The sequence below is a fragment of the Microcebus murinus genome, chromosome 8, assembly GCF_040939455.1.
Source record: "Microcebus murinus isolate Inina chromosome 8, M.murinus_Inina_mat1.0, whole genome shotgun sequence".
Classification (NCBI taxonomy): Eukaryota; Metazoa; Chordata; class Mammalia; order Primates; family Cheirogaleidae; genus Microcebus; species Microcebus murinus.
The window spans coordinates 19,060,040-19,082,066 of NC_134111.1; the positions used below are offsets into that span (position 1 = coordinate 19,060,040).

General features: G+C 49.7%; 1 protein-coding gene across 1 annotated transcript in view; it reads right to left on the minus strand.

Annotated features, from left to right (window-relative positions):
* Positions 1–887: 887 nt before the first annotated feature.
* Positions 888–22,027, minus strand: part of LCT (lactase) — a 57,232-nt gene continuing 36,092 nt past the window's right edge. Inside the window, exons 8-17 of the mRNA XM_076005493.1 lie at positions 19,164–20,723; positions 17,810–18,078; positions 15,278–15,568; positions 14,029–14,227; positions 11,531–11,733; positions 9,077–9,186; positions 6,745–6,879; positions 4,069–4,292; positions 2,978–3,208; positions 888–1,793 (exon numbers count right to left, since the gene is read on the minus strand). Of these exons, the coding sequence (XP_075861608.1) occupies positions 1,576–1,793; positions 2,978–3,208; positions 4,069–4,292; positions 6,745–6,879; positions 9,077–9,186; positions 11,531–11,733; positions 14,029–14,227; positions 15,278–15,568; positions 17,810–18,078; positions 19,164–20,723 (3,440 nt within the window). The 3' untranslated portion in view covers positions 888–1,575. The remainder of the gene's footprint in view (positions 1,794–2,977; positions 3,209–4,068; positions 4,293–6,744; positions 6,880–9,076; positions 9,187–11,530; positions 11,734–14,028; positions 14,228–15,277; positions 15,569–17,809; positions 18,079–19,163; positions 20,724–22,027) is intronic.

Sequence of the window (22,027 nt, forward strand, 5' to 3'; positions counted from 1 at the left end):
GATTTTGAGATTAGGTATAATTAACAGCTTATGATACTGAGAGTTTCTGCCCAAGAAATGTCTTTAATATCAGTTTTAGAACCACTCTCACTCCTATCTGACAAATTCTTCTTATCTATTGATGGAGAAAAATGCTCATGCACCACAACTTCCTGACTGCCAGGCTGGGACTCATGATGGTAGAATGTTTTGATAGGAATTTTCATATACATACATAAACATTCAGGTAAGAAATGCTTATAAGAAACAAAATTTCAAGCATGATCACTCTTAAAATCAGCCCAAAATTACTCTTTATTTAAAAGAAAACATTTCCCAGCTATCTAGAGACAATATAATGAAGTTTTTAAGTGTTTTGCACAGATTGTGTCACTAGCACATTTGGGGATGTTGATAAAGACCACGTCTTTCCCGCCACTGCTCTGGATATGTTCGTGAATGGATAAACAAAAGGAGGAGGTGTGCTTTCCATTGCCGTCTCTAAATTGTGCCAAACACAGACGTGGTCCTTGGCCTTCAGAAGCTGACAGAGAAATGTGTAGTTCCGGTGTAAAGCTGTCAGGCTATAACAGGGATGGTTACAAGCCAAGCAGAGGAAGGAGTATCTTCCTGGGGAATTCAGGGGAGCCATCCAGAGGAGGAAGTTCATGATTTCCACTGAGACTTGAAGGCACTTTAAGAAGAAAAGGCATCCTGGGCAGAAGGAGTAGCATTTGGGAAGACACAAAGGGAATGTGGGATAGTCAAGGACCTACAGGCAGTTGAGAACCACCACAAGTTGGGAAAGGAGGAAGGGAAACAGGCTAAATGAACCAAGGTCTGATCACACGGGCCTTGTGGGCCATGCGGGCCATGCTCAGGTCCTTAGAATTTGTCTGATAGGTGGGAGAGCTGGGGACAGCATAAGGGGTGGCAGTGGGAGTGTTTAAGGGATGGAGAACAAAGGATTGTGTGAAGGCCACCTCTTTCTGAATGTTGTGGTATCTGCTTCAGGGAATATAATGTAAGCAGAAAGTCTTGGTCTGGTGGGAAAGCTTAGTAGGAGCCCCAGATGTCTTGTGTGACTTAACTGCTGCCGAGCCTACTCTCTCAAGAAGCAGCAACCATGGGATATGGGACACAGTTACAGAACTGTTTTTATTTTCTGAGAAACAAGGTATGAGGCTGGGCAGAGCCTGAAGAAGGGCAGGAGATGATATTGCAGTCCGTCTACGCAGTGGAGTTGATTTCTTACAGAAAGGTTTAGGAAAGGTTTATACAAAGGTTTTATGGTTTTTACTCACAATTCCACCTTTAACAAGGCTGAAGCTTACAACAGCCCAGTCAATTAAGTGGTTCACAGACGCACCTGATCAGTTCCGGATCTGCACATTTCCGGAAGAGCCACCTGCTGTCTCCTCAAATACCCAAATGAACTCTGATACCGGGGCAAAATGCAGATTATTTTCATTTTAATCAGGCCTTTATGGAGAAGTTGAATACAGGCAGAATCCAAGACCCTAGGAGTTTTGTGGCCAGCAAAGGCATGTAAAGGAGCGAGGCCTGCTTCACAGAACTTGAGGAGGCGGTAACTTGTCAGAATGAAGAAACAGGGCTCAACTCCTGTTGGCTTGGCTGTGTTTTCCGTTGCTTGGAGCTCTTGCAGTGCAGGCATGACAGAAATGCCAAGCCACAGGCTCCAAGAAGCACAAGAGAAAAGAGAACATACAAAGCGGTCTCTGCTGCTGCGGTGCCGAGCGTCAGCCCCAGGAACTGAACCTCCCCTCGCACGGGGCTGAGGGTGGGTGCGGCATCTAGGAGAGGACAACAGAGTGGTTCGCGCTCTGACTGAGTGATCAGATCCACGTGACCCCAGACTAGGCCCATGCTAGATCCTTGGAGTCCAGAGGCTACACAGGACCCCAAATCTGCACAGCCAGAGTGGCTGCATTGCCGAGGTGGTACCCATCCCCTTTCACTGCGTATTAAGAGCCTCCGATTAGTGACTCACGCCTATAATCCTAGCACTCTGGGAGGCCGAGGCAGGTGGATCATTTGAGCTCAGGAGTTCAAGACCAGCCTGAGCAAGAGCAAGACCCCGTCTCTACTAAAAACAGAAAGAAATTAGCTGGACAACTAAAAATACATAGAAAAAATTAGCCGGGCATGGCGGCGCATGCCTGTAGTCCCAGCTACTTGGGAGGCTGAGGCAGGAGGATCGCCTGAGCCCAGGAGTTTGAGGGTGCTGTGAGCTAGGCTGATGCCACGGCACTCTAGCCTGGGGAACAGAGTGTCTCAAAAAAAAAAAAGAGCCTCCAAATGAAATGAAGCATTTTTATTTTTTAAACATCTCTAGCAGCAATTAGAATACAGGTTGAGTACCCCTTATCCAAAATGCTCAGGACCAGAAGTGTTTTGGATTTGGGAATTTTTCAGATTTTGGAATATTTGCATATAAGTAATGAGGTATTTTGGGGATGGGACCTAATTCTAAACAACATTCATTTATATATCATATATACCATATCCACATAGCCTAAAGGTGATTTGTACAACGTTTTTAATAATTTTGTGCATGAAACAGTTTTAACTGTGTTTTGACTGCAACCTGTCACGTGCATTCAGTTGTGGAATTTTCCATTTGTGTTGTCATGTTGGCGCTCAAAATGTTTCAGATTTTGGAGCATTTGTGATTTTGAATTTTCAGATTAGGGATACTCAACCTGAATAATCTAAACTGGATAATTGTCATTTACATTCGTACAGTAATTTATATTCTTTTGGCCATTCAACAAGTATTGGGCATGCACATTTGTGCAGTCTCCTTTATTCCAATGCAAGAATGTCTGGAACATTCAAAGAAAATACATACTGGTTGAATGAGGTGGATGGTAAGGCAGAGAGGAGGGTAATAAACTAGAAGAAAAATAGACTGAAAGGGGCCCTTCCCCTCACCCCTCACCTTTTGGGTTTAGTCCCTCCCAAAGCCACATCTCACCTTCCGGCTGTTGGAGGCAGGGGTGAGGCCCTGCAGCGGGGTCAGGGAAGCCATTGCACCGGACTACAGAGGCGTAGAACTTAGCTGATGCTTTGGGGACCCTTGGCAGAGAAAGGTCAGTGTAGTTCACAAAATGCAGACCAAATCTCTCTGAGAAGCCCGTGGCCCACTCGAAGTTGTCCATCACACTCCAAACCGTGTATCCTCGGAGGTCCACCTTATCCTGCACAGCTGCCCAAACACAGAGGCCCGGGCATGAGCTCTCCTCGTCTCAGGAGACACCTTCCTGCCAGGCCCACGGAAGCCAGGGCTTCCCACAGCTCTCCCCACCACCCTGACTCACTTATCGGGGTGAACTCTGGCTTTAGCCCTTTGAGAGAGTCGCCCCTTCCTTTGCGTGCAATGATTGTTAGCAGGTCCTCTGCGAATGGAGCTGCAGAGAGCCACCAGCATCTTTCTAGAAAGGCTCAGCCCTGAATGGGAGACAGGAACACGGGTAGACTAAGCTGATAACACTGGGTCATCTACATTCCCCTCTGTGTTTCTCGGGATACGTCTTGGTCAGTGCCTTAAAATGTCAACACTCTTCCCTATAGCAAATAAGATTTTAGCCGGGAAGGATCATCTAACTTTGGCCAGTGCATTACTCTTTCTCTTTTACTCAGCACTGCTTTCCATTCCCTTATTTTCATAGCCCTATCCCAAGCTGTTAGGGCTGAGCCAATGGTCTCAAACTTTTGCTTGGGGAACAAAAGACCCTACGACCAACCAGCCCACTGCTCCCACCCCCTGCCCAGACCGTCCTCAGGAGACATCGGACATCAGGAAGGATCCAGGGGAGCAGGTGACTCAAGCCAGGGACCGAGGTCTAGCTGGCGTCGGGCCACTGGGTTTGCCTGCTGGGCTTAGCTCTCGGAAGGAAAAAGCTCAGAGCGCGGCCCTAAAGAAAAGCTTAAACCCAACAGGAGTGAGAAGCCTCATCTTTCTCTTCTTACTGAGGCTCCAGGACGCAGTAGCTCCCTCCTGCAGATGTTGGCGGGTGTTCCCAACAGGGAAAGGTGTACGTGGAGGAAGGGGTGGGCCCAGCATACCTTTGAGGGCCTCGTTGATGTAAGAGCGGAGGTAGTAGATCCTTGCAGTGTCGTTGAGGTCTGTTTCTCCCCGCTGGGAAAACCCGTTCTCGGTCACATAGATCGGAGGGTTGTTGTACTCCTCCTTTAGCCAGTTCAGGATCCTCCTGAAGCCAAAAGGTGTCACCTTCAGCCAGAAGGAGCCAGAGTCCGGCCAAGAGCGATCTGCGATGGAGGCAACTCCCCTACGAGTTCAAAAACGAAACATTAGGTCTCCTTTTGTAACTCCCACGTGGCTCTTTACCCAAGACACAAAACAGGATTTATGCTAGGAAAAGCCTTAGGTTTTGTCTAGACTTAAGAGTCATACTCTCTGGGAGGCCAAGGCAGGTGGATTGCTCAAGGTCAGGAGTTTGAAACCAACGTGAGCGAGACCCCGTCTCTACCAAAAATAGAAAGAAATTAATTGACCAACTAAAAATATATATAGAAAAAATTAGCTGGGCATGGTGGCGCATGCCTGTAGTCCCAGCTACTCGGGAGGCTGAGGCAGGAGGATCACTTGAGCCCAGGAGATTGAGGTTGCTGTGAGCTGACGCCATGGCACTCACTCTAGCCTGGGCAACAAAATGAGACTCTGTCTCATAAAAAAAAAAAAAGAGTCATACTAAACCCAGAAGAATCAAAGTGCCTCAAATTCTCCTCTTTCCGCTAGTCCTAGCTGCCCACGCAATGCCAGTGCCGCTCTGGACAAGCCACTTACTGCTCTCCCTTCTTCAAGTCCTGTCCCTGTGCAGAGGGAAGCCCGAGCCTCCTCCCTGGCTCTCTGCTAACAGACAGCACCTACACTAGCCGTGGAAGGCTCTGGATGCTCCCAGCCCCAGGCTCCCCATGGATGCCAGTGCTGTGTCTTCAGAGAATGGGCTCCTTCGAGTCACCTGTGTTTAGTCCACCCCACACACAGACCACGGATGCAGCCACACACACCGAAACGTGGGGCTCTCATTTGTGTGACGACAGGGAGCACACGGGCTGGGGCCTACCCCAAGTGTCCAAGAAGCTCGGTCATCTCGAGGGTCACACATGTCAAATAAGGACCAGCCTTTAGACACTTTTTATGCCCAAATACTTCGGATAAAGGTGTTTTGTTTTCTCAGCACCTGGCTTTATCTTCTGAACTGACAGAGGGACACTGCATAAGCTCAAGTCACTGGGGAGACAGTCCCAGTGTGGCGAGGTGGGGGAGGAGAATGAGGACAAGTAGAGGGGTGCTCTGGAGTCTCCTCAGCCCCTCTCAGCGAGCCCAACTCGGGGGCTGTCAGGATGCAGTCGGGGTGAGGGGCTTATTTTCAAAGAAAGAACCTGGACAGGTTCAGAGCTACTGATGTGGAAAGATGCTTGTTAGAAAAGGAACAAAATAATGTATACACATATAATCCTGTTTTTTGTAATAAATAGACAAATGAATATATTTATATAATACATGATATAAATATGTAAGTATAAATTATATAAGTAATATATAATATATGTAAGTAAATGTTATATATAAAGAGATTAATAGTGTGCCCACACACATGCATAAAACTTCTGAAATGACACACATAAGAATTTCCCAATCTTGTTTTCTAATATTTCTACCGTGGATATATATTATTTGTGTAATACAGAAATAAAAGTTTGGGCCGGGTGCGGTGGCTCACGCCTGTAATCCCAGCACTTTGGGAGGCCGAGGTGGGAGGATCACTTGAGGCCGGGAGTCTGAGACCAGCCTGAGCAACATAGCGAGACCCCCTACTCCACAAAAATAAGAAAAATAGGCCGGGTGTGGTGGCTCACGCCTGTAATCCTAGCACTCTGGGAAGCCAAGGTGGGCGGATCACTCAAGGTCAGGAGTTTGAAACCAGCCTGAGCAAGAGTGAGATCCCTTCTCTACTAAAAATAGAAATTAAATTAATAGAAATTAAATTAATTGGCCAACTAAAATATAGTCCTAGCTACTTGGGAGGCTGAGGCAGGAGGATTGCTAGAGCCCAGGAGTTTGAGGTTGCTGTGAGCTAGGCTGATGCCACGGCACTCTAGCCCGGGCAACAGAGTGAGACTCTGACTCACAAAAAAAAAAAAAAATGCCAAGTGTGGTGCTGCATGCCTATAGTCCCAGCTACTCTGGAGGCTGAGGCAGGAGGATGGCTTGAGCCCAGAAGTTTGAGGTTGCAGTGAGCTATGATCATGCCAGTGCACTCCAACCCGATCTACAGTGTGTGACTTGAAAGAAAAAAAGAAAGAAAGAAAAATAGAAAGAAAGAAAGAAAGAAAGAAAGAAAGAAAGAAAGAAAGAAAGAAAGAAAGAAAGAAAGAAAGAAAGTTTGAATTCTTCCTTGAAAGGGAAAAAAAAATATTACTGTTTTGACTGAAATATATCTGAGAAGTGAAACAAATCTGGCAATAAATGAAAACTGAGGGAATAAAAATATTTTTCTTGAAAACGCTTCTACGAGGCCAAGCACCCGTGTCCCAGTGAGCGGCCCCTCGGGAGCCCCGGCGCGGGCTTACCACCGCACCAGCCGCTAGAGCTTTCCCGCGGGACTCCGGCGCATGCGCATGCGCGCAGCCTGACGCCCGGGCCCACGTGGCGCCAGAGGCCAGGTGCTCAGGCCGCCGGGCACCGTCCGGCCTTTGCGGAGAGCTCTTGCTTACCTGTCTGCGTCGTAGGAAGAGATGGCGGTGGGATAGTCGAGGTTGTAGGCCAGGACGGTGGTGTAGTGGTTGAACCCGAAAAAGTCGTAGGTGCCATTGATCCTCCTCTTCTCACTCTCGGTGAATTCCGGCAGCCTGGGGGGGGGCATCAAGGGCTTGAGGAAGAGTCTCCCGTTGGGAAGAGATGTCACCGATGTCACGGGCAGGGGCAGGGGGTGCTCTGAATGCCACAGGCTTGGCCGGGGCGAGGGGCCCCTCAGAGGGCAGGACGCACTCTCTTCCCTCCCTACCTACAGGAGCCTCTCTCTCTTGGCAAAATGAAACTGCTAGTCACCCCTGAGCGAAGCCCCCTCACGCGTTATTTTTTTATTTCCTTCAAACATTAACGTGCAAATATCTAATAGACAGTATCTACAGATTTCAAAACCAAGAGCATGTCTGAGGTGCACACCTTGAGACTGCTCCTTTATAGTCATAAAGGTGTAAGATCGTTTATGATTCCTATTTGCATGCCTGCCCTTTATGCGTTCCTCTGCTGTTGTGTTTGTGTGTTTAGCTGTGTCTCTTTTCTCCAGGCCACCCTTATGAATAAGGCAAGATTTTTTTGCAAATTGAGTATTTGATGTTTGGACTTCTCTGCTCTCATGGTGTCACCGAACTTTGTTTTCCTAACATGTGGATGGAGCATTTTCTTTTCTTTTTAGCTTCCCAGGACTAGCAAGAGTTGGGCATTTCCCACGGACTCGAGCGAGGAGACTGTTGTATGACCCTCGGCTAACGTGCTCCGTGTGCAGCGCGTACAGGTCCCTTTCGGCCACTCGTGCCGACACAGAGACCCTGCTGGTGTTGCCCAGAGATGCCTCTGACACCTTCTTCTTGACCTTTCTGCTCCCCTTAGCCTGAGGGATCAAAGCCTTACCTCCCTGGAGTTTCTGAAATGCCAGAGAGAACGGAAACCCAGCCTCCTCACACCCCCCAGGCACCAGCAGTGACTCCTCAGGGCCTGTGGCACCAAGGCCAAGGCCCTGTCCCTGGCTTCCACGCCCTCCACCGTGTGTGTGGCCTTGGCCCCTTCCCTGCCACCTGGCAGGTCTCCCCACTCTTAGCTTTACGTGCTGCACGCCTGCACTCACACCCCCCCAACCCTTGGATGGAATGACCTCTGCTCTCCCAGATTCTATCCACTGTCAAGGCCCTTCTCAACCGATGTCCCGCACTGTCCCTGAGTCTCGTGGGTCTGCTTGCCCCACCCCGACCTCGCTCGTCTTCTGAGTTTTCCCTGTGCTGACGAGACTGGGGAAGGGAATTCCATGGAATGCCGTCTTCGCTGCTGGTCGGGCTGCAGCCTGAGGAGCCAGACTTGGAACTGTCCCCTCTCGTGGACCCGCAGGGCCTGGCCTTGACTCAGGTGCTTCGTGGGCGCTCAGAAAAGTCACACGGGTGGACTGGAGCGCTCACTGGCTTGTTGGGGATCAGGGTTGGCAGACCAGACCTTTAGGCGCAGCCTGCCCTGCAGGGCTGGCCCCAGCCGGGCCAGGATGAGCATTGCAAGGTGGGAACTGGATTTTTAATCCTCAGAGCTGGGCTGTGTCGGGAAGTTAGGGGAAAGACTCAAAGGCTATGTAGGAAGGCAGATCTTCTGCATTCCTTTTATTACCCTCCCTTGCTTAGGTCACATGAGCCACCCTGGAGCTGTGGGTTTGTTCCCCTAAGGCCAGTGACCGTCACTTTGTGCCTTTCCACACACCACACCTCTAATCCCAGCTGGATGAACCTTAAACCCCAAGAGTGGGCCCTGGAGGCAGATGGCTTGGTTTCAAAGCCCAGCTCCATCACTTAATAGTGGGCTGATCTTGCCTAGTCTTTGTGCCTCAGTTTACTTATCTTTAATTAGGAATAAAAGTAATAACAGAAGATCATTAAATGTTGGCTGTTGCTGACAGGAAGCAGGGTTGCTTTGCTGCCAAGCATCGCCACCTACTGGCCAACAGTGGAAAGCACATGCCGGGCGTCGCCTGCTGTGTCCACATTCACCTTAAGGCCATGAACTGGGACAGGAAGAGCTGGGGGGTTTGTCCTTGGAGTGAGGTAATGGAGTTGCCAAGAGATGGATGCCCTTGGGACAGATTTCCTGGCTGTTCTATTATTTCCTTAAATATAATAAGCATGATAGCAACTGCCTTTTGTCAAGCACACAGCATCGCCAGGTGCTGGGCTAAGAGCTTTGCGGACACAGGTGTAATGGAGAAGCCCAGAGACGTGGTAGCTTACCTGAGACACGCCTCTGACCCCAACGCACAAGCTCTGGGCGCTGTGGGCGCCAGGACCTTACCGGGACTTGCTGAGGCCTGCGGCCAAGCTCCTGTCACGGACGCGTGTCTTCATCACCTCGTTGTAGTCTCCGTTCTTGAAAATGGGATGTGCAAACCAGCCTCCCATAAACTGCGGGTGGGGTGGGGGGTCGGTCAGCCCCGGCACGCAGGTGGCCACATCGAGAGAAAGCGACGCCCCTCCTGGACTCTCTGGCCTCAGAAGCTCCCGCTTCCTCCCCGGCCCCCAGACTCGAGCCCGCCTCTCCCCTGTGGCTCCCTGCGTCTTGCGGCTTCAGCGGCCACAGGTCTGTCCAGCCACGTCTGTGGCTTGGCTGCCATCTCCCTGAGGGCAGGGCCATGCGCTTAATGATTGCAGCGTGACGTGAAGGAGCTGAACCCGGCACTGGGCCCAGGCGCTTGGCAGATGCCTCCCGGCTGCCCTGGGAAGGGCCCCACAGGGAGGAGGGAGAGACCAGAAGCCTCCAAGGCCCCGATTCCCTCTCTCGCTACAGAGCAGCTGAACCTCCTCATCGAAGTGCCTGTGGATCAACCAGAACCTTCTGGGAAGGGCTGAGTTGCAAGCCCTGACTGGCCGCCCAGGCAAAGCAGAACTCCTCCTGGGCTTTTGATTGGCAGCCCTGGAGTGGGGAACTGTGGGACCTATTTTCTGTAATGAGGTCTAGGCCATCCTCATTGTGGGGGGGACATGTGGCACCCAAACACCGTGATGCTGGGGGGCTCGGGAGACTTCTTCAGTCTCTCCAAATGCCCTGCACCTGCTGGCTGATGCCCGAAATGTGAGGTCAGGGCAGCTTCTGCCCACGTCGGAAATGAGGCTTGGGACACACACACCCTGGTAAAAAAGGCTTTAAAGGCACTCTCTGAGGTAACAGATCGGATCTTTCTGTGGGAACTGACTATGATAGGAGATGCGTCTGTCATGGTCCCGGGCTGCAGTATCACAGTTTACCAGAAAGCGGCTCAATGCAATGATGTGACAGCCTAACGTTTCCTGAGGTTTGGGGTTTTGATTTCAGGAAAAAAAAAATATTGCTCTAATTCACCAGGTCTGTGAGTCTGAAATGAGAGAAGCATTTATTTTGTCCCCAAACTGTTTCCCCAGCTGGCTAGCAAAGTGGAAAATTAAGCCCTAAGTTATTAACTTGACCGCCTTTGTCTAGGTCTCTTGTGAAAAGTTCAGCAAACCAAGACCCTTGGTGTCCCCCAAGAGAGTCAGAGTGCCACAGTCTGCAGACTCCACCCCCAAGGACCAAAGTGGAACCAATCTGGAGAGAGGAGAGAGAGAGGGAGAGCGCCTTGCCTTTCTTTCCTGACATTGGAACATGGAAGAAGGCGCCTTCTAACCCCTTCAGAGAGACTAGCAGGGACCAGGAAAAACTGTGCTGTGAATGAGAGCTATTCTTGCCCTCTCTCCTCTTATCAGGGGCCAGATTGAAATAAAGGTAGGCACTGTTGGGACCTGCTTACTATTAGTGTCTCTGCTTCTTTGGTGTGAAATTCCATGACCAAAAGATGCATGTCCCTATTTTCAACTCATAGAATTGGCAAATTAGGGGCACTAATGAGTTTCACAGAATGAAGGCCTCCAATTTAACCACTTCGGTACGAGCATCGACTATAGTCGACAGCCTCAGATGAACATGCACAGCCGAGCGTCAACTGTAGCCGACAGCCGTGATACGAAGGCGCACAGCCGAGTGTTGACTTTAGCGTTAATAACAAAACTTGACTTTTCTGATTTTTCATTTATCAAAATAAAATTGTGAACATTTAAAAATAACGTAATAAAAACATGTGTATATATTACCTATTCTGATTTACATTACAAGTAAAGCTGCCTGTAAAGTAAAACCAGCTTTCAGTGCTTTAAAGCTTTCCTCATCACACTAGAGCAAAGCGATTCGTCGTCAATGCACAGCACAAACTATCGTTCGGACTATGAGTGCGGGCTGTTGGCCAGGTTTCGCTGCTGGTGAGTGCTGTACTGACGTGGTTAAGGAATGCTTAGGCTAGAGCAAATATTTAATAAAATTAGTGACACCTAGAGGTGAAGTGTGAAATTGCAGCCCAGCTCTATTAGCCATTATAGTCAAACCAGACAGACTGAAGAGACGGAATATTCTCCTATGAGTTAGCTTCAAACTGATGCTACATGCAGAAAGGACTACATGTGCAAATAATTTTTTAAGACTTAAAAGACAACCCAATCCCAAAGAACTTATCACTTTCATCACAGCAAACCTATGAGGTGGGTAAGGCATTTCCAGTTCCCACATGAGAAAACTAAGGTACAAAAAGATTAGGTGATTTTCCCAAGCTCACAAAACCAGATAATAGCAAAATGGGGCCTAGATCCTGAATCTTTGATTCACAATCAAATTCTATTTCTATTAGACCATGACAGGAGGAAAAACAGACAAGAGTAAGAACAATGCCCAGAAGAAAAAACAGACCTGAACGTATCTCCTGGCTGCCTCCACATCCTCCTGGTTGGAGGGGTCTCTGGGTTCAGCCCAGTCACTGCTGATGGTGATGGAAATCACGCCACCCTGACTGGCACGGTACACATCATTGTACAGATGCCAGGCCTCGGCATGTGCCTTGATTAGGTTGTGGCCAGCAATGTAGGGTGCAGTGCCAGGCCTGAAGGAGATTCCTGGAAGCACACACAGGGATGTCAACAGAAGACAGATGTGGCCAAGAGTGTTACTTCCTGCCTACAGATGTCCCCTTGGTGTTTGGGAAAAAGAGTGCAGATTTTGGGATTCAGAAGACTGGAATTCAACCCTGGACCTCTTACTTTGGGCCAGTAATTCAGCCACTCAGTTTTCTCCTCAGTGATGTGGGTGGCAGAGAGTACTCGTGAGAGGGAGATGAAATGCGAAGCTCCCGGCAGCACTGTGTCTGGCAGAGAGAAGCCACTTGATAAATGTTGGCTTCTGTCCTCGTCCTCCAAAAGAATGGCTCATATGTCTCAGGTCAAATATCCCTAACAGAGTGTGCCTCAGGAGATGACAGCCTGGAGCTCTTTGGGGACCCACTGTGAAAGTAGGCATTGGACGATATAGCTAATGCAAGCAACTGACACAGAGATTCCTTGGGAGCAGAGGCTACCAGAGAGCCGCCTCTCCTGTGTTGAGGGGATGGTAAACCAAAGTGCCAGCCAAGGCCAATGGGAGATGCATCTGACACCGACTCGAAGCACATCGCCCGTGGCTCTTTCTAGCTTTTGCATGTGATTTTGGGGAATTGCATCAATGAATACAAATTTACTCTCATAAGCTCAGAACTGGAGAAAAGGGAAATTGGGTGGTTCTCAAGGTGGAAAGACAGGTCCACAATCCCTTATTCAAAACCCTTAGGGAGGCCGGGCATGGTGGCTCACGCCTGTAATCCTAGCACTCTGGGAGGCTGAGACAGGCGGATTGCTCGAGGTCAGGAGTTCAAAACCAGCCTGAGCAAGAGCGAGACCCCATCTCTACTATAAATAGAAAGAAATTAATTGGCCAACTAATATATATAGAAAAAATTAGCTGGGCATGGTGGTGCATGCCTGTAGTCCCAGCTACCCGGGAGGCTGAGGCAGGAGGATTGCTTGAGCCCAGGAGTTTGAGGTTGCTGTGAGCTAGGCTGACGCCATGGCACTCACTCAAGCCTAGGCAACAAAGCGAGACTCTGTCTCAAAAAAAAAAAATAAAAACCCTTAGGGACCCAACAATCCCACTACTGGGTATTTATACAAAGGAAGGGAAATCAATATGTCAAACGGGTGCTTGCACCCACTTGTTTATTGTAGCACTTGTCACAGTAGCCAAGATATGGACTCAGCCTAAGTGTCCATCATGGATGAATGAATAAAGAAAAGCTGGTACATACACACAATGGAATACTATTGGCCATAAAAAGGAATGAAATCCTGTCATTCGGGTAAACCTGGAGGACTTTATGTTAAGTGAAGTAAGTCAGGCACAGAAAGATACATATCGCATGCTCTTGCTCAGATGTGGGAGCTGAAAAAAGAAAGAGCTCATAGAAGCAGAGAAATAGAATTGTGGTTTTTAGAAGCTGGGAAGGGGAGGGGGAGAGAGCGTGGTGAGAGGTTGGTTAATGGATATGAAATTACAGCTGGGTGAGAAGAGTAAGTTCCAGTGTTCCAGTAAGTTCCAGCACTGGAGGATGACTATAGTGCATAATTCAGTGTGTATTTGCACAAAGCTAGAAGAGAGGATTTTGAACATTCACACCCCAGAGAAATGATGGATGTGCTAATTACCTTGATTTGATCATTACATATTATATCACAATATAATTCTGTCCTCCATAAATATGTATAATTAATACATGTCAACTAGAAATAAAAGGATAAAAATCCTTGGGTCAGATGTGCTTTGGAATTAAACATTTTCTGTATTTGAGAAAAGTCTTATGTTGCACATATCATGTATCTCCTATCACCCCCATAGGGCCCGGGACAGCTCTCTGCAGTCAGGCACACTTGTACCCCTGCAGCGGGACTTAGGAATGCTCAGACTAAGTGGGATAAAGACCACAAGCAGCTTTGAGTTGGTTCGAGTCAGGTTTCACTATTATTACGTGAGCTCAGCTCAGCCAGACCAATGATCAGAACCTGCAGGAAACAGACTGTGGACCTGACGTGTGGCCTGACAATTGTCCTTCCCTGTATCTATCTGTCCATGTCCCTGACCTCAGGGAGCCTCCCACGAGAGGCAGGTCAGAGTCAAAGGGCAAGGAAATGCTGTCATCCTGAGGTATGGCTGTTTAGCGCCAAGGTGTCAGAAGGGAGACTTCTGCGGCCCTGAGCAGGAGCAGGTTTCTGGGGCACTGCCGTGGGGCGTTCTTGGCAGCCTCCTCCCGCCACCCCTGGATTTCATGTCTTGACATGCTAAGAGTGCCACATTCCAAAGAAACAAGTCAGGCCTGGGACCTTTACCTGGAGCTGCTGTCCCGTAGCCATAGCCCTGGTTGGCAATGACATAGGGCTCATTCAGTGTGATCCAAAACTTCACCTTGTCTCCCAGCCTCTGGAAGAGCACATCTGCGTACTCCTTAAATCGCTGCACGATGGTCTCATTCTCCCAGCCTCCCACATCCTGGAGCGCCTGGGGCAGGTCCCAGTGGTAAATGGTCACCTGTGACAAAGGTAGATCAGTAGTTCCATCAGGCAAGCTTTCCACGGGAAGCCCTTGATGTTAGATGTGCCTGCACAAATGTCCGCTGCTAAACCTGAGAGTGAATGTTGAGACAAAAAGGCCAGGCGTGGTGGCTCACACCTGTAATCCTGGCACTCTGGGAGGCCGAGGCTGGAGGATTGCTAGAGGTCAGGAGTTTGAGGCCAGCCTGAGCAAGAACAAGATTCTGTCTCTACTAAATATAGAAAAAATTAGCCGGGCATAGTGGCACATGCCTATAGTCCCGGATACTTGGGAGGCTGAGGCAGGAGGATAGCTTGAGCCTAGGCTGATGCCATGGTACTCTAGCTCCGGTGACAGACTCTGTCTCAAAAAAAAAAAGAGAGAGAGACAAAAAGACCCAAAAGTTTTTCCTTTGATGGGAGGGGTAAATTGCCTCCAGGGAGGGGAACTGGATGGCTGAAGGAAGGAAACTGTTGGGAAGGAAACTGTTTTATGCGTTTAAATTCTGCACCCTGTGAATTTATCGGTAGTTGCAAAAATTAAACTTGAAAACAGCATTTTGTTTAGCAATACATGTGCTGCCCCACCCAGCCGACTCCTGCACATGGCCTTAGCTGGGGCCTGCCCAGGGCTCACCCTAGCGTGTTTCCCTGAAAATAATACAAGGTCTTATATTTATTTTTCCTCAAGAAGACACCCTAGGGCTTATTTTCAGGGGATGTGTTATTTTCCCCTCAAAGCCTCAGCTTGCAGCATGCACAGGATGGCCGGGACCTGACAGGGGAGCCGACCTTGTTGGTGGGGCTGCCCGCACCTTTCCGGTCACCTCTGGGATAGTAGCTGTCACTGTCACGATGGGGCAGATGAGAAGGGCTGCTCGTCTTCTTTACTGCTCCTCGGGGAAATGCATGGGTTGTGCAGACACGCTGCGCAGCCACGCCCATCACCAGGTCTTATTTTCGGGGTGGGGCTTCTATTGCCAAATGCTTAGAAATCCTGCTAGGGCTTATTTTATGCGTAGGTCTTATCTTTGGGGAAGCACAGTACCTGGGGCTGGATGTTGGCGGCCAGCAGCGCGTCGATGAGCCGCGAGTAGTAGCCGAGGCCGGCCTCGCTGACGAACTTGGTGGTCCCGTCGGGGAGGATGCGCGTCCAGGAGACGGAAAAGCGATAGTGGGAGACGCCCAGGTTCCGCAGGGCCACCACGTCCTCATCGATCTTGTGGTAACTGCCGCAGGCCACGTCTCCGACGTCATCGTTCTCCACCCTCAGTGGCGTGTGAGCAAACGTGTCCCAAATGCTGAGTCCCTTGCCATCTGCTCTCCACGCACCTTCGATCTCAGGATGACAAGACACGCCTGATTAAGTCATTCGGTCTAACGCTCACGAGTTCCTTGCTGTCACTGGGCGAGCCCCAGGTCACCTTTCTCAGCCTCACCTCCTCTGGGAGTCTGGCCACCCCCTCCAGGTCCTGACATCCGGCGGCTTTTTCTACCCACGTGGCACGACCCACCCCTGCCTCAGAGAGGACAGGCGAGGCGGAACTTGGAAAGCTGGGACCCACCGCTGACTGCCCGCAAGGCCCTCTTGCCTTTTTATATTTAAGTGTTTCATTTTTCCAGGAAAAAAAAAACAAAACCATCCTATTTTCTGCATTAGTGAGCTTCATTTGGCATGAATAAGGTAGCAGTAGGATGTGTTAGGGCATCCAAAAAGCCCACATTTAGAGCCGATTTGGGCAAACTGCTTGCTTGGAAAAACCTAGCTAAGAAAGAAAGTCGGGCCGGGCGCGGTGGCTCACGCCTGTAATCCTAGCACTCTGGGAGGCCGAGGCGGGAGGATTGCTTGAGCTCAGGAGTTCGAGACCAGCCTGAGCAAGAGTGAGACCCCCCCATCTCTAGTATAAATAGAAAGAAATTAGTCAAACAACTAAAAATAGAAAAATTAGCCGGGCATGATGGTGCAAGCCTGTAGTCCCAGCTACTTGGGAGGCTGAGGCAGGGGGATTGCTTGAGCCCAGGAGTTTGAGGTTGCTGTGAGCTAGGCTGACTCCATGGCACTCACTCTAGCCTGGGCAACAGAGTGAGACTCTGTCTCAAAAAAAAAAAAAGAAAGAAAGAAAAAAATGGAAGAAAGTCGCCCAGCAGAGACTGCATACAATCACGTGCCTCATAGCAACGTCATGGTTAACAACGAACAAACAGCGCGCAGCACGGTGGTCTCCTAAGATTATAACGAAGCTGAAAAATTCCTACTGCTTGGTGACATCATAGCACACGTTACCCATGCGCGTGGTGACGCTGGTGGGAACACATGCACTGCACAGCACAGACAAGTGTGTACAGTGCGTGATACCCGACAGTGACGATAAACGACCGTGTTACAGGTTTATTTATTTACTACACTGAACTTACGGTGATTTGAGAGTGTACGCCTTCTACTTACTAACAAAAAAAAGTAACTGAGAAACTGCCTCAGGCAGGTCCTCCAGGGCGTGTTCCGGAAGGGGCTGTTATTCAAGGAGATGACAGCTCCCTGGGTGTTAATGCCCCAAAGACCTTCCAGTGGGACAAGGTGAGGAGGTGGATGACCCTGACCCTGTGAAGGCCTAGCCAATGTGTGTGTCTGTGTCTCAGTTTTTAACAAAAAAAGTTTAAAAAGCAAAAAAAAAAAAAATTTTTAAATTCAGAACTAGAAAAAAGTTTATAGAATAAGAACACAAAGAAAGAAAACATTTTTGTACAGCTGTATGATGCGTTTGTGTTTTAAGCTAAGTGTTATCTCAAAAGTCAAAAACCAAAAAGCTTATAAAGTAAAAAAGTTATAGGTAAGCCAAGGTTAATTTATTACTGAAGAAAGGAATTTTTAAAATAAATTCAGCATAGCCTGAGTGTCCAGCGTTTGTGAAGTCCACTGCAGTGCACAACAATGTCCCTTCACGTTCCCTCCACTCACTCACTCACCCAGAGCGACCTCCAGTCCTGCAAGCTCCAGTCATGGTGAGTGCTCTATCAGGCGCACCATTTTTTATGCATTATACAGCATTTTTACTGCACCTTTGCTACGTTTAGATATACTTAGGTACACAGATATTTCTTGTGGTGTTACAGTTGCCTGCAGTATCCTGCACAGTCACGTGCTGCAGGTTTGCAGCCTGGGAGCCTGGGTGTGCAGTCTAGGTTTGCGGGAGTGCACTGTGACGTTTGCACAAAGACAAAACCACCTAATGGAAGCATGTCTTCCTCTTCGAAGGCTTCCTATTGTTAAGCGAGGCAGGACTGTATTTGCATGTCTTTGCCCCAGTGTTTCTGCCTAGGCTCCACGAGCTCCCTCTGGCCCTGCAAACACCCATCTCAGCACAGTTCATCTCACCGTGCTGGTCTGGGCAAATCTGGGGCTGTGCAGAATCCTGGCTGTCCAGAAGAGGACCTCCCGGAGCATGTGCTACTGTCCACACGCCTGCTGGCATCTCCTGCTCACGCACCTGTCCTCTCCAGCACCAAACCCGGAGCCTGGTGCCTAGCAGGTGTGCATAGCAGGTGCGCAGTCAGTGGTGCCTGACTGCCCAGATCGCCTCACCTGATACGCAGCAGAAGCCGCACTCCAGATGAAGCCCTCGGGAAACTGCCCGTACAGAAACTCGTCCTCCCTGGGCAGCGGCATGCCGTTGTTGGTGATGACCTCCGTGTAGTACCTGGCGGAGGCTCTTGCGGTGCGAGGCCTGTTCGCGTTATCGAAGTCAACATGGTGCAGTCCAAACTTGACCGTGTAGCCATGGAGCCACTCAAAGTTGTCCATCAGAGACCAGGTGGAGTACCCTCGGAGGTCTACGCCATCGATCCTGTAGGCTGGGGACATCCCAAAGGGAGCAGAGGAGAGCTTTACAGCAGGAGGCAGGACCTCCAGGAAGCCCAGCCAAGTGCTGGCCCTAAAGAGCCCTAAAGCCCTGGCTCTTGAGACTGTGGCCCTAAACCATCCACTTGTGCACAAAGGATGTGCGCCCCAAGAAGCGGACAGGCCATCTTGCTGGTTTCACGTTTTTGCCAGCATCAATGACCCCACAACAAGTATTAATGACTGTCCCCAAATTAAATTCCTTTGTTGGGGTAAATGGATAATGGATATGTCCCAAATTCAAGAACCTCAGCCCATTTTAGAAGGTAAGCACAGAAGTGCGAATTTGCAGAGGATTTTCCTTGTTTTGTTTTTCTTTTTCTTTTTTTTGAGACAGGGTCTCACTTTGTTGCTCAGGCTAGAGTGAGTGCCATGGCTTCAGCCTAGCTCACAGCAACCTCAAACTCCTGGGCTCAAGTGATCCTCCTGCCTCAGCCTCCCGAGTAGCTGGGACTACAGGCATGTGCCACCATGCCCGGCTAGTTTTTTCTATATATATTAGTTGCCAATTAATTTCTTTTCTATTTATAGTAGAGACAGGGTCTCTCGCTCTTGCTCAGGCTGGTTTCGAACTCCTGACCTTGAGCAATCCTCCCGCCTCAGCCTCCCAGAGTGCTAGGATTACAGGCGTGAGCCACTGTGCCTGGCCTTGCTCTTGTTATTGTCCGGAACCCACCAGAATATCAGCTCCATGAGGGCAGAAATTTATGTTTTGTTCACTGCTGTATCTGCGACACCCACAACAGAGTTTGTCGCATAGCAGCTGCTCAGTGATGAAGGAATAGGCCAGTGAAAATATTCTTGCGGGAGTTCTATGTGTGTACATTTGTGTTTTTTCTCTGGGGAGATGATTGTAGCTTTTCCCCCCTCCCCCAGCTTCTCAAGGGACATACGACCCCCAAGCAGGTGTAAGAGTTACGGGGTAGGGCGTAAGAGAGAGATTTCTCGATGGCTCATAAACCACCTTGGCGAACCATTTTTAGCACACGACCTGTGGCATGGTGGAAGGTTTTTAAAGGGGAACTTAACCCTCACGCACCTTTCAAAGCTTCATTGATGTAGGTCTTGTGGTAGAATATCCTGTCGGTGTCCTCCAGCCTCGGGTTTGTCAGCCCCACCCCGTTTTCCGTGATGTAGATGGGGATGTCACCGTACTCCTCCTTGATCCAGTTCAGCAGCCTCCGCATCCCCCAGGGCACGGCTGCGCTCATGGCCGTGGAAGGCCAGGAGGGGTCCTCCTCCTCGGCCATCTCCTGGTCATCTTCATAGGAGGGGGGGTTCAGCCGGGGGGTTTTGTGCTGCACGATTTTGGAGTAGTAGGTGTTGAGGCAGAAGACGTCGGCCGTGGCCCGCACGTAGCTCTTCTCTTCCTCGGTGAAGCTCGGCAGGCGGGAGGTGGCTAAATGTTGGAGTTCACTCCTGTTCCCCACTTTCCACTTCATGGCGTCGGGGTAGTCTCCGTTTCTAAAAATGGGGTGGGCGAACCAGCCCAGGGAGAACTGCAGCATTCGGTCGGCCGCCTCCACGTCTCTCGGGACCCCCGGCGACTTGGGCTCCGCCCAGTGGGCGCTGAGGCTCAGCGAGACGACCCCCTTCTGCGTCTGCCTGTACTTCCCGTCGTAAGTGCGGTAGGCCCTGGCGTGAGCTTTGATGACCGCGTGGGCAACCCTGTAGGGCCCCCAGCCGGGATCCTTCACACCCGGGGCCAGCTCCCCCGAGCCGTAACCCAGCCAGGCCTGGTACGCGGGCTCATTGAAGGTCATCCAGAACTTGACTCTGTCACCGAAGGTCTGGAAACAGAAGTCTGCGTAGCTGTCGAACAGCTCGATCAGGGAAGGGTTGTCCCAGCCGCCGATGTCCTGGAGGGCCTGGGGCAGGTCCCAGTGGAACAGTGTCACCATGGGGGTGATGTTGCTGGCCACCAAGCCGTCGATGAGCCTGTTGTAGTAATCAACCCCGTGACTGTTGATGGAACTGTTTCTGCCCGTTGGGAAGATCCGAGACCAGGAGAGAGAGAAGCGGTAGGCCTGGACCCTCAAGGCGCGAAGCATGTTCAGGTCGGCATCCAGCTGGTGGTAGCTGTCGCAGGCTATGTCCCCGGTGGCGTTTTCCTTCACGTTGCTCCCCGGGCTGTGGGTGAAGTTATCCCAAATGCTGGGGCCTTTGCCGTCAGCGTCCCACGCTCCCTCGACCTGATAGGCCGAGGAGGACACGCCCCACAGAAAGTCGTCCCGGAACGTGCCGTGGTAGAACAGGTCCCTTTCAAACTTGGGTTGGTTGGAGAACTTCTCCCAAACGACTTTAGCCTTGGAGGGCACCTCAGATGGAACAGCGAAGCCTTTGATTTTGGAGGGAGAGTTGGCTGTTTTCGGTGGTGGCGGCGGCGGCGGCGTTTTCACTGCCTTGGTGAGGAAACCATTCTTTTCAATGATGCTGGTGAGAAAGTAGGCGGACTTCCTGGGCGTCCTCGGCTTGCTGCTGTCGCTGAAGTCGACGTGGTGCAGCCCAAACCTCTGGCTGTAACCAGAGGGGCCTTCGAAGCCGTCGATGAGGGAACGAGCAATGTAAGAGCGAACGTCCACGGAGTCCTCCCTGATAGCTTGGAAGAGAAACACAAGTCAGGATTATTTATTTATTTATTTATTTAACTTATTTATTTTATTGGGATGGGGCCTTGCTATGTTGCCCAGGCTAGTCTCGAACTCCTGGGCCCAAGCAGTCCTCCTGCCTCAGCCTCCTGAGTAGCTGGGACTGCAGGTGTGTGCCACAGCATCACTATTTTTTTTTTTTTTTTGAGACAGAGTTTCACTTTGTTGCCTAGGCTAGAGTGAGTGCTGTGGCGTCAGCCTAGCTCACAGCAACCTCAATCTCCTGGGCTCAAGCAATCCTCCTGCCTCAGCCTCCCGAGTAGCTGGGAGTACAGGCATGCACCACCATGCCCGCCTATTTTTTTGTATATATATTTTTAGTTGGCCAATTAATTTCTTTCTATTTTTAATAGAGATGGGGTCTCGCTCAGGCTGGTTTCGAACTCCTGATCTCCAGCAATCCACCTGCCTCGGCCTCCCAGAGTGCTAGGATTACAGGTGTGAGCCATCATGCCTGGCCAGCATCACTATTTTATTTATTTGTTTTTTAAGACTAGTCAAGTGCAGTAGTGAGAAGGCAGAAAAAGTACAATGGAGAGTTTTACCTCTACCTGTCTATGTAATCAGTTGAGATAACGTACTACCTTTGGACCAGCCAGGATTATTTTTCAATAAAATAATTATTATTGAAAAATTATAAGTAAAGTCTCTGTTACTGATGTTGCTTTTAAAAAATTTTCTTTTGATGTGGAAGTTTGGAGGTAACTTAGGTTGCCCCTCCCAAAGTTAGCCCTTTTACCTCCTTAGAACAGATAAAAGGAAAATCCATGAGACCCTCACAAAACATCAGGCCACTTCTATGGCCATAAACCTCGACAGGAGCATCCCTGTCTCGAATTACAGACAGAATGTTCCCCATTCATTAGCATCAGGATGCCTGGGTTTTATATAGAATGTGTAAATCATTTCATCTTTTAAAAAATGTGCTTTTGCTTCTCCTTGTTTACAATTAGTCATATTGACATAAAATGATGACACACTCCATATTTTTTTAAAAAAGCAATAAAGCCTAGAAAACGATTCCCTGGTGTAGTGGGTTGAATGGCGGCCCCTTCAAAAGACACGTCTAACACCTGACCCCCGCTGCCAGGGAATATAACCTTATTTGGAATAAAGGTCTTTGTAGGAGTAATTAAGTTAATGATCTCAAGACAGGATCACCCTGGACCAACCGAGTCGGCCCTACGTCCAATGCCAGACGTCCGTGTCAGAGACACAGGGGGAAGGTCATGTGAGACGGAGACAGAGACTGGAG